Raw genomic sequence first — 14,515 nt, 5'->3', positions numbered from 1 at the left:
GGTCTACTATTGGCATTTTGACAAATGCCTCCTTGAAAGGATAGCGCACAGAGAAAGTTTTAGGCAAGGTGAATGACTTAGTTGGACAGAGCACAGTGCATTGTGGGGTACGGCAGGTGAATAGCCCACCGAATGCCCTTACTGTCCATGTGTTCACTGAACATACGAATGGCCGATTGGTTCAAGGTCTGCAATACTTGTGTAATGAAAACTTGGATTCCATCCATCGGGTCTTCCATCTGACAGTTTCTGTTGTTTTGTGGTGTCTGCTTTGGCTCAAGTGCTGGTCTGTAAATTAGATGTCCGAAATTGTTCTGACTGAGATGTCCTATGCGGGCAGTCGTCTTTTTGGTACATCCCTACTTAAGAACATCACAGATGGCAAGAATACCTTTCTACATCAGGGACAGAAGTGTAAGGACACATGGCATAGGTCTGTCCTTTCTTTCTCTGCTAACAATACATTTTTCATGCCCAAGGCTCCTTTTCAAAGGACAAGTCCTCGAGGTCCACCATCTCTTCTTGCCTCATCTGGCATCCCAAAGTTTCCAAGCTCGTGGAGAAGCCCACTTCCGCATGAAGTTATGCCCCCCACCTCACCATTCCAATGTAGAGATGCCTTCTGTTTTTTTGCAGAACACTCTCTCTCTCATCTCAGACAAATGGGTTCCAGAGGTGGTCTCATCCGGTTATAAAATAGAGTTTCAGTCCTTCCCTCCAGTCCGTTTGTTTTTATCCAACTTGCATATTTTCCCACAGCATCTAGTTGACCTTCATTCAGAGGCTGAAGGGCTTTTTGATCAGGGAGTGATTGCACCACTTCCATCCTTCAAAAAGTTCAGGAGCTTCTATTCCAATTTGTCCACAGTCCCTAAAAAGGATGGGGTGTGCCCAATTCTAAACCTAAAGGCCTTGTTAGCCTCTAAAAATATGGAAGTTTCAGATGGCATTGGTCGCTGTTAGTGGTAGCGTCCCTATACCAGGAAATCTTTTGGCCTCCATTGACATCAAAAATGTTTATCTCCAAGTTCCCATTTGTCAGGATCATCAACAGTTCCTCTAGTTTGTGCATTAGCAAATTGTAGCCCTCCCCTTTGATATGGTATCAGCACCACAAGTCTTCGCCAAAGCATTAGCTTTAGGACTATCCCTCCTGCAGTTGCAAGGTCTCTATTGTGGGCTATCTAGATGACCTGCTTCTGTGAGCAGAGTATGCACCAGACTTGGAACGCAAGGTTTGTATTACAGGAAGAACTCCAGACACTGTTTTTTGTCCATTGTATAATGGTCTCCATCCACTTTCACATGAAGGTTCTGGGCCTCATGGTTGCTTCATTTGAAGTGGTTGCTTAAGCTCAGCATCACTCCAGGTCTCTGCAGTGGGAGGTCCTGGTGAAGTGGAACAGAGTCCTTCGATCTTTGGACCAACACAGCCACCTATCTCGCTCAAGAAAGGCATTGATGTCCGGGTGGCTTTGTTCTTTCCTCCTACTGCCCAGCAGGTATTTTCTCTCTCAGGCTTGGTGGATCATCAAAACAAAAGTCAGCCTCTTCAGCTAGAGAGGTACTGAATCAATAGTCAGTTCAAATCAATGGTCTCGGGGAAACCAGTCTCCCCATCAACATCCTGGAACTCCAGGCGATCAATCCCTCTCCTATTGGATGGAGCTTCTGAGGGGTTGCCTGATCAGGGTCCAGTCAGACAATGTCACAGCCGTGTCTTACATCAATCACCATGGCAGCACCAAAGGCTCAGCTGCGAATCAGGAGGCATCTCAGCTTCTCAGTTTGACAGAACTTCATGTCCCAGCCAGGGGCGGACTGACCATTTGGAAACTTGGGCACTGCCCGAGGGCCCGGGGTCAGTAGGGGGCCCCATGAGATGTCCCTGGTACCTTTTTCATAAGCTTTTTTTAGTTTGGGCAAGGACACAGGGGCCCCATGATCCCCTATTGCCCGGGGGCCCCATGAGTTGTCAGTCCGCCCCTGGTCCCAGCCCTGTTGGCAGTTTACATTCCAGGGGTGGACAATTGGCAAAAGGATTATCTCAGCTGTTATGAGTCTTGATCAGAGGTAATAATCTCTGCACCAGGAAATATTTTACAAAATTTGTTTTTTCCTGGGGTATGCTAGATATCTTTTTGCATCCAGACACAAATGGAAGATTTACAGGTTTGTGGCTAGCATAAGTGATCCCTGGGCTGATGCATGGTTCGCAATGGTGGCTCTGTGGGACAGATAATGCTTGATTTGATGCTTTCCCTCTGAAACTACTACAGAAAGTAGAGCAGGAAGGCATTCCAGTAGTCTTGATTGCCCCAGATTGGCCCCACTGTGTCTGGTTTGCAGATCTCAGCTGCTTAGTTTCTGACATACCTTGGTGACTCCTGCTCTGTCAAGACCTTCTTTCTCAAGGTCCAATCTTCCAACCTGCTTTAGAGTTGCTGTTAGCTCCACTATATCCCATGCTCATAAGTCCACCTCTCACTTTATTTATTATCGCACCTGTAAGTCCTAAAATGCTCATTTCGGGTTGTGCAAGCTTCAACTCAGCAGTTCTTGGTGGCTAGCATTCTGGCTTCCCTTCAAATTAGAGTGGACTGCTGTATGGCCCAAAATACCACCAGGGGCCCGGTTTCTGCCATGTCTGTTCTTTTCCAACATCTCTGGGCATCTCTTTTTTTTTTTTAGTCTATACTCTTATCTAGGAGGTCTCTCATGTGGTACCTCCTTCCAGACCTCCCAGCTCCATGGGACTTGAATCTTGAGTTAGCAGCCTTACAGAAGCCTGCCTTTGAGAATATTTGAGATTTTTCTCTTAACCACATGCCGCCCATCCACTGTATAAATGCGGCGGCAGGGCGGCACGGCTGGGCAAAAGCATGTTTTAAAACGTGCGTTTTGTAAACAGGGGGAGCGCACGAGGCGTGCCACTGCCCTACCTGTCTCGCCGATCACAGCCGCGGATGTCAGCCGCCGGGTCACAGCCGGTCGTTACCGGCTATGTCCCGGCGATCGGCGGCAATCGCTGACAGAGAGCACAGCTGCAGTAGCTGTGCTTTCTGTCAGTTCCCTGACAGCTCCAGGACACGCTGATCGGGACAGAAGAGTTTCTCTCTCCCGATGAGCAGTGTTCCCTGCAGTACACCCCCCCCCCCCCGCCCCCTAGTAAAACACTCCCCTCACACAGTTAACCCTTCCCTGAAAAATAAACTTAACCCCTTCCTCCCCAGTGCCATTAGTACAGTGTCAGTGTTTTTTTTTTTTTTGCACTGATCACTGTATTGGTGTCACTGGGGATGTCAGTGACCCCAAGTCAGTACCCCCCAATGTCAGAATGTCCGCCGCAGTCCCGTCATAAGTCGCTGATCAACGCCATAAGTCACTTATCGCCGCCATAAGTCGCCGATCGCTGCCATTATTAGTATAAAAAAAAAATAAAAATCCCAGTATCTTTCCTGCCATTTGTAAACGCTATAACTTTCACGTAAACCAATTAATTTACACGTATTGGGTTTTTTTTTAGCAAAGACATGTCGCAGAATGCATTTTGGCAGAAATTTATGACTAAATTTGATTTTTACATTTTTTTTTACTGGACATGTTTTATAGCAAAAAGTCCAAAATATTGTTATTATTTTCCTCAAAATTGTCAGCCTTTTTTTTTATAGCGCAAAAAATAAAAACCGCACAGGCAATCAAATACCACCGAAAGAAAGCTCAATTTGTGGGGAAAAAAAGGATGTAAATTTCATTTATGTACCATATTGCATGACCGCGCAATTGTCCTTTAAACTAGTGCAGCGCTGTATAGCAAACAAATGGCGTAAATTGCAGTATCTATACCATAGTTTGTAGACGCTATAACTTCCACACAAAGCAATCAATAGACACTTATTGGGAATTTTTTTTACCAAAAACATGGAGCAGAATACATTTTGGCCTAAATTTATAACCAACTTTGAGTTTACTATATATTTTTTATAGCTGAAAGTAAAAAATATTGTTTTTCTTCAAAATGTTTGTCCTTTTTTTGTTTATAGCGTGAAAAATAAAAAGTGCACAGATGATCAAATACCACCGAAAGAAAGCTCTATTTGTGTGAAATAAAAAGGACGTAAATTTCGTTTGGGTGCAGCATTGCATGACCGCGCAATTATCAGTTGAATTAGTGCAGCGCCGAGTAGCAAAAAGAGGCGTGGTCATTAAGGGGGGTAAATCCTCTGGAGGGCAAGTGGTTAACCTTCTCTCAGAAGGTAGCCTTGCTGGTAGCGATCACTTCTGCACGTAGAGTTAGCTTGCGGCTCTTTCTTGTCAGCAACCATTTAGGAAAGTGGTACTTTAACATTGGATGTTCTTCCTACCAAAGGTGGTATTGGCCTTCCAGCTTAATGAGGACATAGTTTTGCCCTCTCTGTGTCCTCATCCTAAGACAGTGTCTCTTCGCTATCGAATTTAGCTAGGAGTATTCGAGTTTACCTTACCTTTAAGGGCAAACTGTGATATCTTCCACTTTTTCTTGGTGGATTGGCCAGATGGTGGTTCAAGAATATGCTCTCTTGGGCCATGAGCCTTTGTTTCCTGTTACTGCACACTATACCAAGGCACTGAGCGTCCCAAGTGTTTCATCATTTTGTTTCAGTTGCTCAGGGTTGCAAGGTGGCTTCTTGGTCATCTGTTCACAACTATATCAAGTTCTACAAGGTTGACGTGGATGCCTTTGTAGATACCAGTTATGGTCGGAAAGTTTTACAGGTGACAGTTCTGAGTTCTGCTGGGGAGAGGTTCCTTGTTGTTCTTTATGATTGTGATCACATACTTGCTTCTTTCTAGAACTGCTTTGGGATGTTCCATCTGTTGTGAAGATCTGGTTGTGTCCTTCAATGAACTCTTCGTAAAATCCTTTTTTCTGAGTTAAATAAAGGACACAGCACTCACCTTCTTCCTTTTTTAGCTCTCTTGGTCCGACTGATCCTATTACTGCTGGCTACTAATTAAGGACTGTGTTGCATTAGGGGGGTTTGACCAACGGTAGGGGTCCGCTTCAGTCCTCCAGTGGGGCTTTAATAAAATGGAGACCTGCATGGTGAGTTGAGGAGGATTCTGGGAATATCATTTGATTTTACTATTCTATTATTGTGAAGTCTGGTGATCATATGACCTTCACATTGCTTCCTTCTCCTTCCCTGATATAGAATAGAGAAATAAATAGAAGATTCCAGAAGATACCAGAGAGATCACTGAGCTGCTGACAGGAGAGGTGAGCGGTGCCGGGAATTCTGGGACATTCTCCAGTAACAGACAAGGGATGTGTCTGGATGGTGACTGTATCATTGTGTGTGTCAGGTTCCTATAAGGTGTCAGGGTGTCACTGTCTATTTCTCCATGGAGGAGTGGGAGTATTTAGAAGGACACAAGGATCTCTACAAGGACGTCATGATGGACAATCAGCCGCCCCTCACATCACCGGGTAAGAGGAGACTTTATTGTAAAGGAGAGAGCAGTACAGAGGATCCACCTAGATCCCCCATCATCTGATAAACACATAGAAACAATGGATTCAGTCAGTGTGTGTGTTTCCTACAGATGGATCCAGTCATGGGAACCCACCAGAGAGATGTCCCCGTCCTCTGTATTCCCAGGATTCCACACAGGAAGATCACACCATCCCTCACCATCATCAGGTAGATGAGGAACAATCACTGATGGTATCATTAGGATCTGTACATTATCTGCATTGTTACCATTAATAGCATTTTATTTTATATTCAGAGTGGAAACCTGAGAGATCCTAAAGTTGATATTAAAGTAGAGATAAAAGAGGAGGAGGATGAGGATGGGGTGATAGAGGAGTCAGAGTTTCTAAAAGGACACAAAGATCTGTACCAGGACACCATGGTGGAGTCATCCAGCTACAGAAGCCCACCAGTGAGATGTCCCCGTCCTCTGTATTCCACACAAGAAGATCACACCATCCCTCACCATCATCAGGTAGGTGACTGACAGATATTAGTAGTTGTGATGTATACACAGTATTTTTGTTACAATAATTGTTTTTTTTTATATCTTTCAGAGTGGAACCCTTGGAAATGATAATATTGTTGTTAAAGAAGAGTGCAAAGAAGAGGATGGGGAGTATGGAGTGATAAAGGAGTTTTCAGAAGGACACAAGGATATGATGGAGCCACCTAATACCAGGAACCCACCAGAGAGATGTCCCCGTCCTCTGTATTCCTGGGATTCCACACAGGAAAGCTGCACCTTCCCTCGCCATCATCAGGTACAGTAGATACATAACAATCATTGGTAATTGTGATTTATACACGAGTGTGTTTGAAACAAAAAATGTTTTGTTAAATATTCAGAGAGGAAACCTGAAGGATTATAATATTGTTGTCAAAGAAGAGTATAAAGAGGAGGATGAGGAGTATGGAGTGATGGAGGAGTTTTCAGAAGGACACAAGCATATGATGGAGCCACCTAATACCAGGAACCCACCAGAGAGATGTCCCCATCCTCTGTATTCCCGGGATTCCACACAGGAAGATCACACCGTCCTTCACCATTACAAGGTTGGTGGGACAGAGCATCTAGAACATGGACTAGTGGATCTGTGTATTTTTTGTATGTGATGTCACAGTATAATGCTTTTGGTTTACAGATGTTATTGTTGATCCTTCTCTTGATTTAGGATGAAGATCTGATAGATATAAAAGTTGAGGTTAAAGCAGAAGAAGAAGAGGCGTATGTGAGGGATGATCAGCAGTCTATGGAGGAGGATGAAATAACGGGGACATTTATAGAGGAGGACACTCCTACAGAGATCAGCACAGGTGGGTCATGAACACTAAATCCATTCCTCCACCCATACTGGGTGATATCAGCCTGTAATCCCCTGGTCACTTTCCTGAGCTGTGTTCCCCGTCCTGTATTCCTGGATTTCTCTCGGATAATCTTTCTTCTCTGTGCTGCAGACACAATTTATGTATCTAGACTGGATCTATATAGATTCTGGGGTTTGGCTTGTAGGGAGGCACAGCAGCTGTAAACACCAGTTGCAGAGAACAGAAGTTGTATTAATGGTAGAGTTCTATAATACACAACAAGCCGAATGGGAACACTCAAACAAAGGAACACCCATAGTAGCAGAGCAGGTCTCGGGTGTGCCGACAGTGTCTGTCTTAAGGGGTGGAATGCAGCCTGGCTGGTCTGTACTTAAATGGGGAGGTCTCCAGAAAGTAAGATGTGTCCCTATCCTTTTCCCACTCATCTGGAACCTCTCCCTGCTGCTAATCACTGTCCCTGCCAGATGGGGGGGTCCTGTTCCTACACTACCACATGTGAAATGCTCACTAAGTCTGGGAGCCAGTGCCTTAACCTCTTCCCATCCGGCGCATGTTACTAAACGTCCCCCCGCATCCATTGCCTGTGCGCGCTCCGTGGGAGGGCAACGCCACGATCTGTGTCCGCTGGACACAGCGGAACACAGATCGCTGTACGGGACCTCTGTGTGAGGTCCCGATTCATGTGGCCACTGATTGGCCAATCAATAATCAATCAATGATCATATGAACAGTAGTAAACAAGATGTCACTTCTTGTCATTTCCCTGGGAGCGCAATGCCACGATCTGTGTCCACTGGACACAGCGGAATACAGATCGCTGTACGGGACCTCTGTGTGAAGTCCTGATTCATGTGATCACTGATTAGCCAGTCAATGATCAATCAATCGATCACATGAAAAGTAGTAAACAAAATGTCACTTTCTGTCACTTCCCTGGAAGCACCACACCACAAGCCTGACACAGCGGAGCACAGATCGCTGTACAGGACCTCTGTGTGAGGTCCCGATTCACGTGATCACTGATTGGCCAATCAGTGATCACGTGAACAGTAGTAAACAAGATGTCACTTCCTAACATCATTGCTTACTCTTTGTGAATTCTGTGAATGATCACAGAGGTCACATGGTACAGATGGGCCATTCACAACAGCCTTGTACCATGTGACAAACTGTAACCAATCACAGCTCACACAGTATTTCTCAATAATTATTATACAGTATTTATATAGTGCTAAAAGGTTTGCTCAGCGCTGTACAATAGCAAGGGGGACAGAACATGAGACAATACAGTAACAATACAATACACGAGGGGTTCGAGGGCCCTGCTCCTTGGAGCTTACAATCTAGGAGGGAGGGGATAGTGGTACAGGAGGAAGTGGCTGTGGGGGATGGAGTGGTGGGAGGAGTGGAGGAGATCGGCAGTTAGGTGAGGGCTGGGTAGGCTTCCCTGAAGAGATGGGTTTTCAGGATGTGCCTAAAGATGAGGAGGGTAGGTGACAGTCTGATGGATTGGGGTAGTGAGTTCCAGAGGATGGGGGAAGTCCTGGAGAAGTCCTGCAGTCAGGCATGGGAGGTGGAGACCAGGGAGCTAGAAAGTCTTGTGAGGAGTGAAGATTACGGGTTGGGTTGTATTTGGGTATCAGGTCGGTGAGGTAGTTCGGGGCAGCATTGTGAATGGCTTTGTATGTCAGCGTTAGTAGTTTGAATTTTATGCGTTGGGCAATCGGAAGCCAGTGGAGGGAATGACAGAGGGGGATGGAGCCAGTGGAGGGAATGACAGAGGGGGGTGGAGGATACGGAGCGGTTGGTAAGGTGGATGAGCCTTGCCAGAGTTCAGGATAGACTGAAGCGGGGATAGTCTGTGATGAGGTAGGCCGGTGAGAAGGGAGTTGCAGTAGTCCAGACGTGAGATAATAAGGGAGTGAATGAGTATTTAGTACTGTCTGTGGTTAGGAACGAACGTATTTTGGAGATGTTGTGGAGGTGGAGCCTGCATGAGTTTGCCAACGATTGGACATGAGGTTGGAAGGACAGATTTGAGTCTAAAGTGACACCTAGGACTTTGGCTTGTGGGGTGGGACTGATGGTGGCGTTGTTGGTCGAGATGGAGAGGGGGGGGGGCACGGGCTGGGGGGAAATCAGGAGCTCGGTTTTGAAAAGGTTCAATTTGACGAAATGGAGCAACATCCAGTCTATGTCGTTCAGTAGGTGGGTGATACGGGCGGAGACTGAAGGGGTGGAGATGTAAATTTGCGTGTTATCGGCATAGAGGTGATAGTTGAAGCCGTGGGAGTGTATCAGTTGGCCAAGGGAGGAGGTGTAGATGGAGAAGAGGAGGGGTCCAAGGACAGAGCCTTGGGGGACCCCAACAGAGAGGGAGAGAGAGGGGGAGGTGGCGGCGTTATAGGTAACGCTGAAGGAACGTTGGGATAGATAAGAGGAGAGCCAGGAGAGAGTGGAGTCTCTGAGGCCAAGGGAGTGTAGTTTATTAAGGAGGAGGGGGTGGTCAACTGTCGAAGGCCGCGGAGAGGTCGAGGAGTAGGAGGACTGAATAGTGGCCATTAGCTTTGGCAGTTAGCAGGTCATTAGTGATTTTGAGTAGGGCGGTTTCGGTGGAGTGTAGGGGACGGAAGCCGGACTGTAGTGGATCGAGGAGGTTGTTGTTGGTGAGGTGGGAACTTAGGCGATTGTAGAATAAGCGCTCAAGGAGTTTGGAAGTAAATGGCAGCAGGGAGATGGGTCTAAGGTTGTTCAGGTTGGTGGGGTCCAGGGAGGGTTTTTTGAGTATGGGGGTGATGTGCACGTGCTTTAGGGGGTAGGGAAATGCGCCAGTAGAGAGGGAGAGATTGAAGATGTGGGTAAGGGAGCGTAGGATGGAGGAGGAGGGTGACCACAGGAGTTGTGTGGGGACAGGGTCAAGGGGCCAAGTGGTGAGGCGGGCTTCTGAGAAGACCTTAGTGACCTCCTCAGTGGTAGCGGTGCTGAAGGAGCGGAGTGTTGGGGAGGAAAAGGTGTGCGGGGTGTTAGGTGTGGTGGGGGGCAGGGCGGTTGCGAGGTCAGAGGAGGGGAGAGTTGATGGGGTTATAGTGGGAGGGAGGCTAGGTAGGGAGGTAGATTGAGTATTGGCGATGTCCTTACAGATTGCGTTGATCTTATTTTGGAAGTGTTCTGCCCCATGCCCCATGCCGGAGTCTGCAAAGATCTTTTAGAGAGCAACTCTCCCAAGGTTGCTTGTTCTGTTGTCTGCTGGCTGTGCCGGGTGGAGAGATATGTCTGTATAGTCTCAGACCCAAGTCACTGAGTGCAGTCTCAGGAGATGGGAGGCAGCGGTGTGGGACTTCTTGATTCATTTAAGTAGACATTTAAGCTTCCATAATTTATTTAATACCAATAATGTGAGTCCTGACTATTGCACTATATATATATCATATTGCGTAAAATGTAGTCCTGACCCCTGCACTATTAACTCTATGTTTTACATTGTATACTCATGACCCCTGCACTATACTGCATATACCATGTTAGCATTATGTTGTCCTGACTCCTGCATTGTGTGTTGTATACTATATAGTCCTGACCCCTGCATCGTGTGTTGTATACTATATAGTCCTGACCCCTGCATCGTGTGTTGTATACTATATAGTCCTGACCCCTGCATCGTGTGTTGTATACTATATAGTCCTGACCCCTGCATCGTGTGTTGTATACTATATAGTCCTGACCCCTGCATCGTGTGTTGTATACTATATAGTCCTGACCCCTGCATCGTGTGTTGTATACTATATAGTCCTGACCCCTGCATCGTGTGTTGTATACTATATAGTCCTGACCCCTGCATCGTGTGTTGTATACTATATAGTCCTGACCCCTGCACTATATACCCCATGTGGTGCATTACATAGTCCTGATACTGTCCCGTCCTAACTGTTCTATGTTCCATAGTCCTGAATTCTGCTCTCCCCCCTCCACCACTGCTATATATACACATAATATGGATTCTCTTTTGTTACACCCATTTCCTACCAGCTGGACATTTATATCGGATGATGTGATTGGAGCACAGACTTTTACATGGTGATAATAATGTGATAACATCCTCCAACTTTGGACCCTTAAACAGAAAGTGATAATGAGGGAGGAGTCAATACCCCAATGATGGTGGTCTTCAGGATCAGTCCAGTCTTCATCTTGGTTGTTCTCCCCCCATCCTCACTCTCTGACCTCTGGTGGGGCTCAGCCCCGCTGTTCTTCATGACTAAATCATGGACTAAATAAGGAAGTGCAGTACTTCTTGTGTTGGGAAGATGGCGATGAGTGATAGAGGCGGTGGGGACCCTCGTCCTATAATCCCCTCATCACTGTCCCTCCTATAAAAGACAGTTCTGGTTGTTTCCTCACTCTCTGACTAAGGTCCATGAATAAAGAAATGACCTGGCAGGAGATCAGAGGAGCCATTTCCTAGTTCCCTTGAGGGTGGAATTGTAAGCTCCTCAGAGACCAAGCTGCCTGATGTGGGCGGAGTCCTGGTTTGGGAGAACCAATCAGCTCCTGTCTAGTAATCCTCTTTGTCTTTGTATTTTAGTCCATGGCCGGGAGATGAGGAAAACCTCCGAGGATTGTCTCACTTTGTCTCCAGACTGGAAAGTAGAAGAGGAGGACATCACACAGTATAGTCCAGGAGAAAACCCGGCTCCCTCCAATGTCCATCCGGCACCACCCAGTGTAGATGGACCATCGGATTCCTCGTATCCTGAGGAACCTCAGACTGTGCGGGACCGGGCCGGCCTTCCAACAAAGAAGAGATTCTCCTGTACTGAGTGCGGGAAAGGTTTCTGTTATAAATCCAGTCTTAATGTCCATAAAAGATCTCACAGAGGTGAGAAACCACATTCCTGCTCTGAGTGCGGGAAATGTTTTTTAAAAAAGTCCCTACTTTACCGACATCAGAGATCTCACACAGGGGAGAAACCATTTTCCTGTCCTGAGTGCGGGAAATGTTTTTCAGTTAAGTCACGTCTTTATGATCATCAGAGATTGCACACGGGGGAGAAGCCGTATTCCTGTCCTGAGTGTGGAAAATGTTTTATAAGAAAAACAGAACTTGTCATACATCAGAGATCCCACACTGGGGAAATGCCATATTTCTGTTCTGAGTGCGGGAAATGTTTTTCAAGCAAGTTCAGTCTTTATGGACATCGGAGATTGCACACAGGTGTAAAGCCATATTCCTGTTCTCATTGCGGGAAATGTTTTGTACAAAAATCAGAACTTGTCAGACATCAGAGGTCTCACACTGGGGAGAAGCCGTTTTCTTGCCCTGAGTGCGGGAAATGTTTTTCACAGAAGCCCCATCTTTACACACATCAGAAATTGCACACAGATGAGAAGCCTTATTCCTGTCTTGAGTGCGGGAAATGTTTTTCACGAAAGAGCAATCTTTACAGGCATCAGAGATTGCACACGGGTGAGAAGCCGTATTCCTGTCCTGAATGTGGAAAACGTTTTGTACAGATATCAAAACTCATCACACATCGGAGGTCTCATGTGGGGAAAAAATTGCATTTCTGTCCTGAGTGCGGGAAATGTTTTTCACGTAAATCCTCTCTAAACAAACATCAGAGATTGCACACAGGCGAGAAGGTGGATTCCTGTTTTGAGTGCGGGAAATGTTTTGTACAAAAATCAGAGCTTGTCATACATCAAAGGTCTCACACGGGGGAAAAGCCATATTCCTGTCCTGAGTGCGGGAAATGTTTTTCACGGAAGTCCAATCTTTACAGACATCAGCGATCTCACACGGGGGAGAAGTCCCTTTCCTGTGAGGGAAATGTTCCTCAATGAAGTCCTGTCTTCCTGTACATCAGGGGTCCCACACAACCCTGAAGGTGTATTAGTGCCTTGAGTGCGGGAAATGTCTCCTAGATGAATGTTGCTGGACATCCCAGCTCTCGTGGGGAAGAAGCACACCCTGATATACACCTCAGATATACTGCATGGCTGATCTTCATCATGGAAGAAACAGTTCATAAGGAGATCAGAGGTCACCAAAGACGTGGATGAAGTGTGGGACCGGGTTGGCCATTGATAGCAGGAGAAAAATAAAAATGGAGTCATTACCTTTTTATTGGCTGAGTACATTTTGTGGTGGGAGATTTCACACTTAGAGGTGTACTTTTTTTTTATAGTTGCTTAGCCCTTTTCCCTCCAGAGGAGTTTCCCCCCCCTTCCTGACCAGGCCATTTTTTGCGTTCTCGACGTTCTGTTACTTTATCTGACAATTGCGCGGTCATGCAACGTTGCACCCAAATGAAATTTATGTCCTTTTTTTTCGCACGAACTGAGCTTTCTTAAGGTGGTAATTGATCGCCTGTGCGTTTATTTTTTGCGCTACAAAAAAGACCGACAATTTCGAGAAAAATCTATATTTTTGACTTTTTGCTATTGAACGTCCAGTAACAATTTTTTTCTAAAAATCAAATTTCGTCATAAATTTCGGCCAAAATGTATTCTGCTCCATTTCTTTGGTAAAAAAAAAAATCCCAATACACGTAAATTAATTGGTTTACGTGAAAGTTATAGCATTTACAAATGGCGGTATAGATACTGGGATTTTTTTTTTTTTTTTACTAGTAATGGCGGCGATCAGCGACTTATAGCAGGACTGCGGCGGGCATTCTGACACTTGGGGGGGGGGGGGGGGAATTGACTTGGTGTTGCTAACATCCCCAGTGACACCAATACAGTGATCAGTGCTAATAAAAACCACTGACACTGGGCAGGAAGGGGTTAACATGAGGGGCGATCAAAAGGTTAACTGTGTGCTGGGAGTGTTTTACTAGGGGGCGGTGTCTGTGTGCTTCACTGTAATCACACTGCTTTGGATGGCTGTGCTGTGCAGGAGCTGATAGGGAGGAGTACTGTTTTGTTTACAAACAGATCTACCCTTTGGAGATGCTCGGCAATCATCAGGTGCCGGTGAGCAATCACTGGCCGGGACCCGGTGATTGACGGCTGCAAATGGGGGTGCAGGCAGGGTGCACGCACACCCTACCGGCACCCCCATTTTTCAGTCGTGGCTGGAAGTGCAAAATCACATAGATAGATATAGATAGATATAGATATATAGATAGATATAGATAGATAGATATATAAATAGAGAGAGAGAGATCTATATTTTTATAGAGAGAGATCTATACTTACATAGAGAGCGATATCTAGAGAGAGAGAGAGAGAGAGAGAGAGAGATCTATATTTATAGAGAGAGAGAATATATATATATATATATATATATATGAGAGTGAGAGATAGCTAGATATATGAGAGAGGGAGAGAGATCTACATATGTATATATAGAGAGAGAGAGAAAGAGATCTATATATATAGAGAGAGAGAGAGATTATATATATATATAGAGAGAGAGAGAGATACTGAGAGAGATCTATATATATATACAGTTGTGTTCAAAATAATAGCAGTGTGTTGAAAAAAGTGAATAAAGCTGAAAATCCTTCTAATAGCTTTTATTTCCATCCACACAAATGCATTGGGAACACGACACATTCTATTCCAAATCAAAACATGAAGAAAAATACATCAAATTTGTGTTGTTCCTCTAAAAAAATTGAAGAAAAGTGAATATTAGACGGTTCAAAAAAATCGCAGTGTTTGTA

The 14,515-nt window shown here is 45.5% G+C and overlaps 1 protein-coding gene across 1 annotated transcript in view; it reads left to right on the top strand.

Annotated features, from left to right (window-relative positions):
• Positions 1-12,967, top strand: part of LOC149441080 (uncharacterized) — a 30,391-nt gene extending 17,424 nt beyond the window's left edge. The window contains 11 exon segments of the mRNA XM_089657722.1: positions 760-958; positions 4,643-4,755; positions 5,201-5,260; positions 5,347-5,470; positions 5,587-5,684; positions 5,773-5,991; positions 6,074-6,280; positions 6,366-6,572; positions 6,692-6,833; positions 11,428-12,663; positions 12,666-12,967. Of these exon segments, the coding sequence (XP_089513848.1) occupies positions 760-958; positions 4,643-4,755; positions 5,201-5,260; positions 5,347-5,470; positions 5,587-5,684; positions 5,773-5,991; positions 6,074-6,280; positions 6,366-6,572; positions 6,692-6,833; positions 11,428-12,663; positions 12,666-12,817 (2,757 nt within the window). The 3' untranslated portion in view covers positions 12,818-12,967.
• The last annotated feature ends 1,548 nt before the right edge of the window (positions 12,968-14,515 follow it).

The sequence above is a fragment of the Staurois parvus genome, unplaced genomic scaffold, assembly GCF_062004578.1.
Source record: "Staurois parvus isolate SC_StPar_1 unplaced genomic scaffold, SC_StPar_1.0 ptg001026l, whole genome shotgun sequence".
Lineage (NCBI taxonomy): Eukaryota > Metazoa > Chordata > Amphibia > Anura > Ranidae > Staurois > Staurois parvus.
Note: the sequence above shows the minus strand (reverse complement) of the source record. Positions and strands in the feature narration are given on the sequence as shown.